Source organism: Festucalex cinctus, chromosome 9, assembly GCF_051991245.1.
Source record: "Festucalex cinctus isolate MCC-2025b chromosome 9, RoL_Fcin_1.0, whole genome shotgun sequence".
NCBI lineage: Eukaryota > Metazoa > Chordata > Actinopteri > Syngnathiformes > Syngnathidae > Festucalex > Festucalex cinctus.
In genome coordinates this window covers 2585546-2601649 of record NC_135419.1, presented here as the reverse complement: position 1 = coordinate 2601649, position 16104 = coordinate 2585546, and the positions used below count along the sequence as shown (strand labels likewise).

General features: G+C 39.7%; 1 protein-coding gene across 2 annotated transcripts in view; it reads right to left on the bottom strand.

Moving 5' to 3' along the window:
• Positions 1–16104, bottom strand: part of tenm1 (teneurin transmembrane protein 1) — a 232428-nt gene that overhangs the window by 110210 nt on the left and 106114 nt on the right. For both annotated transcript variants that reach the window (XM_077531385.1, XM_077531386.1), the window contains exons 7-10: positions 13410–13612; positions 11837–12044; positions 6054–6155; positions 3825–4019 (exon numbers count right to left, since the gene is read on the bottom strand). In XM_077531385.1, the coding sequence (XP_077387511.1) occupies positions 3825–4019; positions 6054–6155; positions 11837–12044; positions 13410–13612 (708 nt within the window). The remainder of the gene's footprint in view (positions 1–3824; positions 4020–6053; positions 6156–11836; positions 12045–13409; positions 13613–16104) is intronic.

The following is a 16104-nucleotide window of genomic DNA, read 5'->3' as shown; positions in this document are numbered from 1 at the left end:
GTGGCAGCAGAGAAAGGAGATCAACCAGGGCCATCTTGAAAAAAAGCTCAATTACTTACAATTTAATTAGATTTGTGAAAACCGATGAAACTTAGCTCTCTTCTAATGCTAATTGCTGCAAAACGGAAACAGATAGAAACATACTTTTTTTCCTGATGAAAGAAGAGACTTTAATCTTTCCATGTTAGGTTCCATGTTTTTATAGCAATTGAACACAATATTCTGTGGGCCTTGCAAAATCAGTCAAAATCCAGTAAAACGGCTGGGAGCGAACGGGATTGCGATTGAATGAGGTAAGTATAGCATAAAGCTAATTATGGATAATGCGGCTGTGTTATTTATTTATTTTTTTAATAATTGGTGTTTATACAGTGGAGAGATGCAAAATGATACATGACTGTACACATGATGGGAATCACTATCACAAAAAGAGAAACTCATAATAATACACTCTAGCATTTTCTTGTTTTTAGCCCAACTGCTATTTTTGCTATTTTTAGCCCTGCTATTGAGCATTCTGCCAACGCTATTAAAATGGACACGTCTTCATTTTCATTCTGGGTAAAGTCTAATTTAGCATGTTTGCGAATTGCGTCGCGCCCCAGGAGCACTTGGCAATTTGGTGTCAAAAAGTAGACTCCATTTCAGACTCACAAAAAACAGGTCTAATTTGTGGCGCAGGTGGTGTACAGTAATGCAATTTTGGTGGATTGATAGAGGATGGGAATGAGGAGAGTCGCTTCGATTGGGCTGCGTCCCATCCCATAATGGGAAAAAAAACAAAAAAACAACTACCCTATTTTACTGCACTAGTGAAGCAAAATACAAAAAAAAATGTGTTGGAAACCTCATTCACCAAGAACCACCTGAACAAGACGACAAGAAGAAAACATGTCATGGTTGTGTCACTTATTATCTCTACAAAGATGTTTGACAAGCTATATATCTATATAAGCACACACAAAACGTGTTTTTTAAAGAACTGTCATTTGTACAAGTGTGGATTACCGCCTGTTAACCAGCTTTTAAGTAGGTGTTGTGACAGACATTCACTGGAAATGAATGCGCTGCCTTTCTTTCATTAAATGAAGTTTGAAATATCGACGTGGCCTTTAAAGATGGTTTCTATGGTTACCATACTAAAAGCGGACGTTTATTCATGGCGCTCGCCTATTCACAAGAGAATTGTGCATCCTGGCAAGTACATAGCGTCAGGCTCTATGTGACCATTACGTTGCGTTAACACAGTGCTTCTCAATTATTTTCTGCCATGCCCCCCCTAGTAACAAGAAAACATCTTGCGCACCCCCAATATGTGACTATAAATAGTATCATTTGTCTAAAAAATTGTTATAAGCACACCCATGCATAACACTGTATCCGCATTAACGTATAAGAGAATAAAAAAAATTAAAGAAATATGGACCAACTTACAACAACGAATAGCTTTATTAACTGTAACAGAAATTATTTAAAGTGCATCTGAAATTCAAAAATACAATTAAATCCTTAATTAAACTATAAACATTTTTTGACTGACCATGTCAAACCATATGATACGGAAAAATAAAACGACATAAAATCATAAGTAAATAATAATGCATTCAAACTGATCACCATCATTAACTCAGGAGCAAAATATTTAAAAAAAACAAACTTTAACCTGCAAAACAAAAATATATAAAATAATTTGTGCTGATTTTTTTTTGCCGCGTGCAAAGCGCGCATGCTCAGTGCAAACAAAACCCCTACACCACCGAGCGAACGCTCCCTGCCATAATGAGAGCGCCACTGCCCCCTAATGTAGTGGAGGTGCAATTGCACTTTATTCTCGGACAGTAAAAAAAATAAAAAAAATAAAAAAAATAAAAAAGCATGTTCCCCGTGGTCAAACGCCCTTGATGGAGCCTCGCGCCCCCCTGGGGGGGGGGGGGGGGGGGGGGGGGGGGGGGGGTTCACTATTTGAGAAGCACTGATATATATGAAGTGGTCATTGTTTCTTGAGTCGCACAATTCAAAAAGTTCAGTGCAAACAAAATCTCTACACCACCGAGCGAATGCTCGCTGCGCACACTCTGCCAATGATGAGAGCGCCACTGCCCCCTAATGTAGTGGAGGTGCAATTGCACTTTATTCTAGGACAGTAAAAAAAAATAAATCACAATAAAAAAATAAAAAAGCATGTTCCCCTAGGTCAAACGTGCCCCCCTTGATGGAGCCTTGCGCCCTCCTTGGGGGGGCCCGCCCCACTATTTGAGAAGCACTGCATTAACAAGACACCATTTATATTATATTTGCCTTGTAGCGACTGGAGACAACCGTGTCAACCGTGAAGGTGAGGTTTAAGGAATGCAACTCTCGATTTGGAAACAGCAGCGATGACTTGAGCAAACTGGCTTGCATATTTTTGTGTTATAAGAGAAGAAAAAAAATGTGCACATATCAATTTTTTAACTTAATAGCAAGTCATCACAAGTGCTGTTTGATGTCGGACTTGGCTGTAAACGGCTGCCAGCTGGGGCAGGAAATTGGGTTGATGACAGCAGTTTACAGAAAAACCAAAACACATACACAACATAACCTTATCCCCCCCCCCCCCCCCCCCGCCACCCCCCCCACCCCCTTCAACTTCAGCCTCATGCTGTGAGGATAATTAGAATCATACACACATTTAATTTATGTTTATATCATCCAGTTAATATAAAACTCATTCACATGCTAGTAACTTTCATGGACCAATTCCCTACACTTACCACAAGGTCAAATTCATTAACACAATTACAATAATTACACATAAACCACCTATAAAGTGCACATGTTTATTTTGGGGACTGTGGAAACTCAATCTTAACTTTTTTTTTTACACAATCTTAAAATATACAAAAAAAAATACTTCCAGCCATTTTGTTTATCTTGCCAACAAATAGACTTTATCTTTTACGCAAACGCAATCTTACTGATTTTTCAATTCAGATCACTTTCTGGGTCAACAGTAGGGATGCACGATAATATCGGTGGCCGATATTTATCGGCAATTGTCGACCTAGTTGACTTCAAACAGATAAACCAGATAATAGAGAAATCCGCCGATAATTATTGGCAATTATCAACCAATCTGGTGTCATGCAGATAAACAGATAATAAAGAAATTTGCCAATAATTATCGACAATTATCAAACAATTTGACATCATGCAGATAAACAGATAATAAAGAAATTTGCCAGTAATTATCGGCAATTATCGACCAATTTGACGTCAAACAGATAAAGCAGATAATAAAGAAATTTGCCGAAAATTATCGGCAATTATCAACCAATTTGGCATCATACAGATAAACCAGATAATAGAGAAATTGACCGAAAATTATCGTCAATTAGCGACCAATTTGGTGTCATACACATAACCAGATAATAAAAAATGTTGCCGATAATTATCGACAATTATCAAACAATTTGACATCATGCAGATATAACAGATAATAAAGAAATTTGCTGAAAATTATCAGCAATTATCAAACAATTTGACGTCAAACGGATAAACCAGATTAAAGAAAAATTCGCCAATAATTATCGGCAATTGTCAATTTGGTGTCATAAAGATAAACCAGATATTAGAGAAATTGGCCGAAAATTATCTGCAATTAGCGACCAATTTGGTTTATCGGTATCGGTTGAAAATAGCATCATCGTGCATCCCTAGTCAACAGTTACTGTAAAGTCAGTCATTCTTGGTTGCGTTACTGATAAGGACCCGCGACATGTTTTTGCAACGTCATCAAAGTCACAACATGGCCGAGAATTATGTATTCGGCGCAAATGTCTTACCGAGTTCACAGTTGACTCCCTTGTAGGCCGGGCTGCATATGCAGATGCCGTGCACGCAGGAGCCATGGTTGGAGCAGGTGGGGTCGATACACTGACCTTCTTCCACGTTACACTCCGCCCCCTTCCAACCGCTCAGGCACACGCACCTCCCCTTCTCATACACGCCGTTGCCGCTGCACAACACCGGGCACAAATCTGGAACAGGACAAACAACAGATTACAGCCACGTTGAAAAGACACACACACACACACACACGGCACTGCAGTATATTAGCCGGGAGAGCGCGAGGAGAAGGGGGCGACGCCGCCCTTATCTCAAGCCGCCGCTCCGATTCGGCAAATCCTCAAACGGTCGGACTCTCTTCCTCACGTACACACGCGCACGCATTCCGGCTTATCACTCGCGCTGTTTCAATTTACTCAAGCACCACCTGAAACCCGGCTACCACGGCAACCCAAGAATTGGAGAAACCCCCCCCCCCCGATCCCCCGACGTCACCTCGCTTGCTTTTGAACAGGCCGTGAAAACAATTGTGAAAACGAAAGATTAGGAACGAGAGCGTTCGGCTTTTAGAATGAGGAGCTCTTCTTCATGCAGAGATGGGAGAGCTGTGCGGCACAGGTAAACCCCCCCCCCCACACACACACACACTGACTTAGACGTTGCCTATTGATAACAAAAAAAACAAAAAAACAAACAAAAAAACGTAGTTGACGTCATTTAACGTTTATGGCAGCATACGTCGTGATTTTACTAATCGTTATTAAACGTTTTTGGCGGTCAAAGAGTTAATAGTAATCTCTCTAATCTATGTAGACGTGGTGCACGGCAGAGCCAGAGAGCCTATTAAGTTGTGCAGCAGATACTTTGTCATGCTGTCATTATAGAAAATATTGCACAGACCTTGGTGGCTCGCCTTTGTACTCATTTCACTTCATTTCTCTTTTGCCAATTCCGCGTAGACATTTTGAAGCAAATGCGAGTCAGAGGTGGCTGGCATTTAAGACACCGTATTGCTTAATGTGAAAAATGTGGCGGAAGGATCCTCAAAGAACTGCTGACAGACAGACGGACAGAGGGTAAAAGTCACACAGTCTTTAAAAATGACTATTTTAAATAACCTCTGCCGATAGAATTTTCGGTCTCTTGGAGCAGTTCTTTTTCGAAACACATCGACCCTTTGTAAGAAAATAAACTTAATTGAGTAATGTATAGTGTAAATAGATGCCCTTGGATGAGAAATGTTACTAATTGTTGTTTTGTTTATGATGGCATCTAGTGCGAAGCATAAGGAAGGTTTGACAATTGTGGTTATTTTCACTTATAAACAGTAGGGATAGACCGATTATCGGCCGGGCCGATTATCGGTGCCGATATTTGACTTGTTGACAAATATCGGCATCGGCCGTTTTACGAATTTGAAGGGCAATAAAGCTGGAATCAAGTTATGTCATTAAATAATTTAAATTAAAAAAAAATTAGAAATGATGTTGAAATTTTGTAAAACTTTATTTACTGTAGAAAACTTAAGAAAACACATTTATTTATGTATGTATTTATTTATTTATTTATTTATTCAATGCAAACACTGGGAAGTCCCAACACTTTTTAATTCACTAAAAATAATAATTTAAAAAAAAAATTGAAATTATGTTGACATTTTGGAAAACTATTTACAGTAGAAAAATTTAGAAAATTATTTATTTATTTATTCACTGCAAACACTGGGAAGTCCCAACACTTTTTAATTTATATAAAAATAATAATAATAATAATAATAAACAAATAAATTTAGAAATCATGTTGAAATTTTGGAAAACTTTATTTACAGTAGAAAACTATTTAGTTATTTATTTATTTGCTTGCTTAGTTTTGAGTTTAGCTTAACACATTGCTGATGACCCTGGAAGTTCCCTACATTTTCTACAATTTCTGTTAAAATTTGTAATTAATCAAAAACTGTCCATTATTTATATGTTTTAAAATTAAAAAGGTTCATTTTTTTTTTTTTACACAATTATTTCCTCTTTTACTGCAAATGATATCGGCTTGAAATATCGGTTATCGGCCTCCTTGACGACGAATAATCGGTATCGGCATCTGCCCTGAAAAAAACGTACCGGTCTATCACTAATAAACAGTATCAATTGGCAGACAATTGGGAGTTACAACCTATAATGCGAATGATGGTCTCACTATACACAACATTTTCAAATGTGTTTGTTTACCTTTGGCACAGTTCGGACCCATGAATCCAGCAAAGCAGTGGCAGCGTCCAGCAACACATTCTCCATTTCCGTTACATCCTTTGGTGCAGCCATCTATTGTGTCTGTGCAACAACATACACAGGCATCATTCATGTATTCATTTATTCAAGACAATAAAGGCAAGAAAAAGAAGAAAATAATCCACATGCAACTCCATCAACTGGCATACAGTAGCTTTCTGTTATTGAATGAAATATGTGATAAGCAATGGATGGCTCCCCAGACACAGAAGCTATATTAGATTAGCCTGATCCAGCTGCTATCACTCTCTGGAGACTGGCCAAGCACTCGCTTACTCTGTGTTGCACTAAGCACATTATGTTGCATTACAGGTTGCAAACACGCCGCGCCGCACATTTACATACATCAGCGCTTCATCATCAAACTGTTTACAAGAACACAATTTACAACGAGATTGAAGAACACAAAATGCGACGTTGTGAATGACCCAGTTAGTGAAGAACGGATTATTGGAGGATGTTACTGCTGGAACACGTGCACGCGGAGCTCAGTAAATTGACTTTGTTGCTATGAAGATTGTAACGTCCAGAATATCTCCTGAGAAACTATGCAGCCAGTATGGGTTCACTTCCCATTCGGTGACAGTGAGTGTGAATCATTGGTAGTGCCTGGCAGCTAGTCGAGGGTTACTTAATCTTGGGTTACTTTATGCGGCTGGCGTGGGGCGCTCTGTTGGGTGACCTCGGCTGGACAGCGCACAGGAGGCATCAGGAGAACTACAACGTGCTAGCAACCAGTGGTGCTGGCTGACCAGAATCGAGGCAAAAATTGCTTGAATGGCAATGCCGATCTACTCTTCTGGAAGCCACAACATGTGTACGAGGGATGTTTGATAACTCTGTCAGATCGTCACCAGTACAAGCCCTCAACTCTTGAGTAGTCACCGATACCAATACCAAGTAGCAATATCACTACTATTTTTGATACATTACATTTCCATTAATAAAAACAATGTCAGATAATTTTAAAGCAACACCTATGTGTCCCAAATTCCCAAAATAGCATTTTTCCTTAAAATGGCATGAAATGAATGGCAATTTTTCCTACTCTTCTAATTTCCATTTTTTTGTTTATGGTTGTAAAACGGACATAAAAACTGGAATCGGCTGCCGTTGCGAGTGCCGATACCTTAAAACAAGACGGCATGGTGTCAGCACCGATACCGATAACTTGTATCGGCACTCAACCATCCCTATTAAAACATATGCCACCTTGTTAGTCACCGTCGGGCGATCCAATCAGCCATATTGTATCAAGTTAAAAACTTAATCGTAATCAACTTTACGCATTATGACTGAAACGGAAGATTTTTTTCCGACATCCAATTTAGGAATGTTTTCCTTCTCCTCTGCAACGTTATTGCGCTGATTGCGGCTGCTGACAGCCCAAAATATTTTTACTGATGCTCATTACCAAATTTGTGGGTCACGTAAATCTGACTAATGAAATATTAAAATTAAGCTCCATCATGTGTCCCTTTTGCCAATTTTCTATTTTTGATTTCAAATTGAAATATGCATAATAAGGCAATTTTTTACTAGATAAAAAGAACAAAACAAATGAAAACAAAATTAAACAAGTCACCTTTTTTTATTGCCTGTTGAAAATGAGGAAAAAACAAACAAATAATAAACAGATTCGAACCCCGTGTTGTCCTGCTTTACTCCTCTGCACATCGATCCACTTAAGAGTCAACCCAGCGCTGCCCGTTGCCTTCTTTTATTGAGGTTGCGTGAATGACAAATCCTTCATTGGCATGGACCACACACGTGCAGGCACGCACGCACATTTTTTTACAAAACAAACACACACGGCGCGATATAGCGCGACTCTCGCCTTGAGGCACGTGTGACACATGCTAATGAGACAGGCGGCGCGGTTCCTCCGCGGCAGGCGCGTCGCTATAGAAACCAAAATCATTTTCACCTCCGTCACCTGTCATCGTCACACTGATGCAGACGGGTGCCAATCATCTCCCGCACAGTCGGGAAAACTCCTCTTCTACCCTCTCGGAAGAGAAAAATAAACTCGCACGCGTGGATTCTAATATTGGATGTGGCACCTGACAAATGCAATGAGCGGGAACTCATCTGCAAGGTCAGGGCGGAGCTTTCATTTTCCGAGAAGATGGAACGATTTCTCGGAAACAAGGAGGTCGGGACGGTTGTAATGGTGAAATACGTGCTGTATTTTCAGGGAAATGATCTTAGCTGTAAAATTCTCCAGGCAATTAACAGGTAACGCATGAAGACGGGTGCTTTTGACGATACGGCAATGTGCGTAATCTGTTCTTTTCCACTGGCTAAACTCGAAATCGCTCATCCCGTAAGTTATTGCAGCTAAGTGCGATTATAAAATAGGTACTTCCGCCCAAGTGGTCCGATTGGTCAAATAAGCATTCCGATTGTAGTTTATGAGCCTTTTAAAGATCCAGCCCTGCTTTATGACCCTTGGCTTTAATGTGAAATGAATCGACGACTCAGCTGACTTCAAAATACTCGTGCATTTTTCTAACCGTGATTTCATCGGTTTCATCGGAAATGTGTATGTGTGGTGATGATGATGATGATGATCACAAACTCCTTTTTATTTATGTATTTATTTTTGCTAATACCTTATTTTCCGCACTATAAGGCGCACCTAAAAGCCTTCAATTTTTTGAAAAGCTGACCATGCACCTTATAATCCAGTGCACCTTATATATGGATCAATATTGAGCCGCAACAGGTCTCGCTGTCAAGACGCTATCGGTGACCCTGCACGATCGCTGACGCTCATGCGCAGAAGATGCCGCCATCTTGGATCGCTAGCTAATACTAATACTTTACCTCAGAGAAAATAATAAAACAGCTGTTTATTCATTTTGGGAGTGAATGGAGTTGTCGGAAAGCGGGTTTGTAATCTATTAATGAAGTTTGACTGACCAATCTGACTTGTTTTGTTGACATTCCCTTTAGCGCAGCACCATCTAATGGATGCATAACGTAACCTCAGCCTCTACTGTAGCGCCTTATATATGGAAAAAGTTTTAAAATATGTCATTCATTGAAGGTGCGCCTTATAGTGCGGAAAATACGGTACTGGTAACACAAATACATATGACAGGGATTAACGTCCTCATTAACTGCGCCACACAATGCATTCTGGGAACTCTAAATATGCAAAACAGGTAGATATAACACGTCCGGAACTCATACAGGCAACGTGTTGCCGCGTTTCATTTGTATTCGTGTTACTTTTTTAAACAATAGATTAGAGTTGAGCTCCGTAATTTTAGGGCTGCCCCAAAGATCGCAAAAATTTGCGTATAATTGACGGCAAAAGTTATATACTGTACCATTATTTTACCGATTCGGCCCACTTAGTAATATATTTTCCTCCATGCGAGCCCCTGAGCTAATATGAGTTAGACACCCCTGCTCTAAATAAACAAAATAGTCTTTGACTGATGCAACACAAGCCTGTGGTCTGCTTACCAAACACTTGCAGCTTTAAATGTCCTTTTTATACTGTCTCAGGAAATAATTGATGGTCATTATGATGACACATGACAGCATTGCAGTACACGTAATCACATAGCTCATTGCTTTTGCAACCATGCTTTACGGCCACCCATGTGTTTTTTTTGTTTTTTTTTTATGACAACACGCATATCTCGGCAAATCAGCATCGACTTCATGTATTGTTTTCATATTTATCCTGTTCTCAAATGTCACCTTTGTCAAACTGAGGAGGGTTTATTGATCTTATTTATTTATTTTTTCCTAAAGAGCATTCGTATGCCGCTCTCTTATTTATCGTCAATATTCGTCGCTGTATCCAGTTCCCCTTTGCTGAGCAAAAAAGCTCAATTTCCCGACAATGTTCATCGGGTTGCTCTTATCTTCCTCTCAGACTCCGGTCGGAGCTCCGGCACGCAGGGTCACATATTAGAATGCGCTGCCTCACGGCTCAGTGGGTTTGATTTCCATCGTCCAAAACAGAGCGGGATCGTTTGTAAACCAGCATTTGAATTGGTAGTAAAATCAACTTTGTAAGCCAAACGCTTTGCCATCTCTTTTGTCTATATTTACATTATCATTCCAGTCGAATTCTGAATATACAAACAAAACAAGTGCCTGTTATGTATCAGCCATCAGAGCAAACGTGTCAACTGCCTGACAACACTGAAATCAAACAGATGTGTATTGGTTGCATGCTGTCAGTCATGACATAAAAGACTCTGCCAAACGTGAAAAACAAAAGCAAAAAGTAAATCGCAATTTCAGAACAATGTTTTGTCGCAAATGTGGCAGTGCAGATGGACTAGTTTGCGCCCTATTTTTTCAAGACGTTGTTAACTCATTTACTCCCAATAACGTATAAATACGTTTTTTTTAATGTTCTAAGTGTCCCAAAGACGTATTTATACGTTTTTTTGTTTTGCTAGAGCATACAGAAGGCTTTGATGCAGCCTCTCAACTGCAAAGAATGGTTGCAGAAATGGTAGATTTACACAAACGGCCAGCAGGTGGCAGCAGAGCAAAGGAGATCAACCAGGGCCATGTAGAAAAAAATCTCAATCACTTACAATTTTAAATAGATTTGTGAAAACTGATGAAACTTAGCTCTCTTCTAATGCTCATTGCTGCAAAACGGAAACAGATAGAAACATACTTTTTTTTCCTGATGAAAGAAGAGACTTTAATCTTTCTTTTGGTATGTTCCATGCTTTTATAGCAATAGAACACAATATTCTGTGGGCCTTGAAAAATCTGTCAAAATCCAGTAAAATAGCCGGGAGCGAACAGGATTGCGAAATGTGAAAATGGCTGGGAGTGAATGAGTTAATTTAGTTCGTGCAAAACGTGTGCAACAGCAGATTCCAGTTACTTGTATAGTCAAGTCAAACCTGGGTGCTACATTTACCCACATATATTTACTCAAGTATTTTTTTTTGGTACAAGTAAAAGTAAATTGGTAGTCTTCTTACTGGATAATTGCATAATTGCGTCTTTCGTAAAAACCTTCCCAAATGAATGGAAGCTAGTCTGATGTGCCCTTGAGAAACGGCACCCGTGAGAACTCCCCTAGCTGTTCGCCCGTCACATCACTATTGTATCACAGTTCGCACTACTGTACCACAAAATAAAAACACTGCGATATGTTTTCTTCCATTTTCAGCCCTGTTGGTGTAATCGGTAGTTTTCGCCATGTATTTGAATTCAGAAATGCATTTTATGTCACAATGTACTTCTTCTCTCAGCAATGAAAAATATTTGTGTCCATATTGAGTTTTGACTGTGCCGGTACCTTCATTTAACGTAATCCCAAAATGAAAACGCCGCTGGTAATTATCCACTTGTCAGTATTCAACCATGTAGTCCTACATTATTCAGGCTCCAAATGACGCCGGGATCCGCGTGCGTCATAGCAATCAGCTCTGCGCCAGGTTTTGCCATTACTACAAGCAGTCGTTATCGTTCCCTTTCAAATGACTGTCCTCTTTTTCCACAGCAAGCTCACTCGACTTGAATAATATGGAAAGTTCTCTAGAAAAAGCGAATGACTTGACACTTCAATGTCAGCCTGTTTTTATATGGAAACACATGAAAAGCTGAGAAGAGAGGGCGAGGCAGCGAAGAGCTCGGAGACAAGTAGTAGTCATACAGCGGGAAGCGTGTTGCGACTCAAAACGAGGCAAAAATGTTGCAAACCGCGAGGATGTAAGTCTTCTCCTCACCTATGGGGGCGCTGTGGAGTGAGACTTGCTCGAGGTTGCGTCCATCATTATAGAGCGCCAGATGCCAGGTGCCAGGGTCCATGTACTCAATGAAGCGCGTTTCTTGGAGGCCGCTCAGCAGCAGACCTTTCTGTGCTTTGCCAGCTGAAACGGGATCACTCAAAGATCTGGGCAGCGCCTTCCCATCCAGCAGTTGCACAAAGTCAAACTGAATACAGAAGGAAGGAAGCAGACAATAGTTCACTGCAGAGAAAGAATGAATGCATATGCAATTTCAGTGGAAGACCTTGGACAGTACTGTTTTTCTTTCTTTTTCTTTTTTTAATCTATGTAGCGGGAATAGCGCCAGTTGCAATGTTGAAAAGCCTTCACACAATGTAATAAATAGTCTTAAAATATTTCAGTTGATTTGTAATGAATCCAGAATCTATGGCATTTTAGCTTATTTAAATGCATTACAGAAAATAATGGACTTTACCACAATATTCACATTTTCTGAGACATTCCTGTGAGTGTGTGTGTGTATATACACATATATATATATATATAAATATATATATATATATATATATATATATATATATATATATATGTATGTATAGTTACCTTGCTTTTACAGAAATAACATATGCTTGCGGCTGGAAAATGAAATGTGCCCTGTCTTTTTGCCCTTTTGTACATAGAAAAGCAGCGGCTCCGATTTAAGCTGCCAGTGTGCCAGTTTTCAGTCATTCTCTAAATTGAAGGCCATAATTCTTCATCAGCAACGTGGTTTTAAAGCTGCCAGCCCTGAGCGATACCAGGTCACAAGGACAACAGCGGAGCGTCACATACTAGTGGTTAATTCTGTACTACTTTATCTACCTCGTATTTGAGCATCTGCTGTACCAATGATGACACAATATGCAGAGGTGCTTACCGGTACTATAAAATAAGCACAGTTCAGCACGAAGAGTGCCATTGGCTGCTATTTTTTTTTTAACCTTTTATTGTTTTAATATTGCTGATTATGGCATTTTTTTTACTTGGTCTGAGGAAATATTTTAATATTTTGAGATAAGGTATTTGGCTGAAAATGCCATAATCAGCAATATTAAAACAATAAAAGGCTTGCCATGTTTCAGTTGATTTGTAATGAATCCAGAATGTATGGCATTTTTTGCTTATTTAATTGCATTACAGAAAATAATGGACTTTACCACAACATTCACATTTTCTGAGACGGTCCTGTATATGTATTTACACATGTAAGCTTCTGTGAATGAGTGAGTGTAAACACTTTCTTTCCACAGAAACGGCCCACTGTTTACAAAACAAACACAAAATGGCAAAATACAGGCTGGGGGGGGGGTGGACAAAATCACCCCCACACGTTATGAAAATCCCATATATATAAATTGAGAAGTAATTTGTTTAAATTCTGTATTTAAAAAGTGCATTTTCCTCAGTCAAACTTGCAGACAGCCCCTTTAACCTTTAGGGATTTTTGGAAGGTGTGTGTAAGCGTTATGACATGTTGCTTACGTCATGTTGCTAGCTGAAAAGTACGTCTGCCGAAATCATGTTGTCTTACCTGTGTGTGTGTAGGTGGTATATTCCTGCGACCATAGACCCCCAGCAGTGCATTGTGGGAGAGAGAGAGATTGAACTTGATGTGGGTTGGATGGTGCACAGTCATATGGAACCTCCAAAAGACTCCTGGTGGGATGGCCTGATTCTGTTGTGTTCCGATGTCGACCTCGCCACGGTCGATGGCCCGGCCACGCCCCCACTTTTCTGTAGATTCCAACAACAGATAGTTAACTCATTCACTCCCAGGACATTTCCGCTGTTTTACTGGATTTTGACCGATTTTGCAAGGCCCATAGCATATTGTGTCCTATTGCTATAAAAACATGGAAACTACCAAAAGAAAGATTAAAGTCTCTTCTTTCATCAGGGGAAAAAAAGTGTATTTCTAGCTGTTTCCATTTTGCATCAATTAGCATTAGAACATGGCTAAGTTTCATCATTATTCACAAATCTGAAAAGAGATTTTTGATCTCTTATACTCTGCTGCCATCTGCTGGCCGTTTTTGTAATAACTACCATTGCTTCAAGCATTCTCTTCAGTTCAGAGTTTTGCATCAAAGCCAAAACGTATAATTACATCTTTGGGAGCATGGTAATATTTAAAATAGAACGTATTTATACATTTTTGGGAGTAAATGAGTTCATGTAAAGGTCATATACTGTAGATTTATTAACTGTTTTACTGCCACACGTTATCGAAACGTTATCATTCGCGTCATCCTTGAAAACAATCTATTTCATCAGATTTTGTCATCTTTCCTTGGAATTTGTTACACGGGCAGCCCATTGAAGAGATACAATGCTGCCATCTGGTGGCCATAGTTAGTGAGTGTTTTTGATTCCACAACCCATTGACCAGGCAGCGCTGCGCTTAGATGTTGCACTGCCCATTGATTAAAAAAAAAAAAAAAAAGTAGTTGACGTCATTTAACGTTTATGGCGGCATACATTGTGATTTTATTAATCGTGATTAAACGTTTTTGGCAGTCAAAGAGTTAAAGAGAACGGGGGCTCTCTTCACAATCAAAGGGCCAATTACATACCAGCTCCATGTCCTTAGACATCATTGGGATCAACAGCTCTGCTAATGAAGTGAGACTGAAGAGACATCAGGAATGACGCATTGCTTTAAAAATCCTGCTATTCAAGAGACTCGGTATCGGCAGTCCTTCGGATAGGCCCTGCATTGAAGACGAACTCCTTTAAAAGGAAGTGTTTTGTCTGAGCGCTATCTACAGGGGCTGTGGTGACGCGTGCTATTTTAGCATCTTTTAACAAGAAATATAGTGCGCACAGGAGAGAAGAGAATTAAGAGGTAGATTGGCGAAAAAGGGGGTGCCCACATATATGCATGCGATCACAAATAGAATCATGGCAGAGAGATAGCGTCTTAAGTGAGTGTGTGTCTTTGTGTATAAGGCGAATCGCTATTTCCAAAAGAATCTTTTGGCCATTAGCTCCCTTTGCCTCTCCATAAGCCTTCATCAACATCCAGGCCTCAGTCTTTTGTGTTGGGGGAGCAGGCGGACCTCCTCAGCCCTCTTTGTGCCTCCTTTTATGGAGAGATATATCTGCGCTTCCAAAAGAAGATGGAGGAAATACGGTGGCAGAGGATAGCCCGCCGATCGTTAAGGCCACACAAAGGCAGGTGAAAAGTAACGGACAGATTCATGGACGAGTCTGCACGCTATCTATCTATAATGGCTGCAGCTTTACCACTCCATTATGGCAACATCATGCATGCCCGCAGGTCATATATCTTGCGTCGTCCAAATGACAGTGAGCAAGAGAGCACGGAGATAACGCTGTTTACACCATCAGCGCTACTTTTTACTCGTGCTGTCAAAGTTAAAGCGTTAACTAATTAATTAATCACAAAAAATTATCGCATTGATTACCACAGATTAATCACACTATTAATTTTGACCGCAAATGATGCTTTTTAGCCGACAGCGGATGGTTACGTTCAAGGCAGCTGTTAAGAGTTTGAGCAATAAACACAACTGCATGCATTAAAGTAAAGCATTTAATAGTTACATATGTCGTAGGTCATTTTTTCCCATTTTAAATTATGCAAATAATTAATTGATTAGAAAAAAGCAGGATGAGCGCGTGCAGTGGATATAAATTTTTGAAGATGACCTCATAACATTAAATGTCGAAAAAATTAACACATAACAGGCGCGCTTCGAATTTAGCGGGCAAAATATGTTTAAGTCAGCGATTAATCACGATTAATGGAAATTCTAAGATGTGATTAATCTGATTAAAAAATGTAATCGTTTGACAGCTCTACTTTTTACTGTTGACTTCTGTTAGAAATGGCGATACTGCATTTAATCCGATTAATCTCGCAATAAATCTAAGGTCGAGCTCAAACTACGAGACTTTTTTTTGTCATTCACGACAGTCGCGCTGTCGGATAATATTCGTTCTGTGTCACCGGATGTGAAGTGACACTACAAGTCTGAACCCAACAAGACACGAAGCATCTCTGCTTTTTGCAGGAAAAGTTGGGCCACAAGGTAAAAAACGTTAAGAACCCCTTGGTCTATAGCAGAGGTGTCAAACATACGGCCCGCGGGCCGGATCAGGCCCGCAAAGGGGTTTAATCCGGCCCACGAGATGATTTTGTAAAGTTAAAAAAAAATACAAATTAAAATTTAATTCATCACCCAGCGACAATCAAAATATAT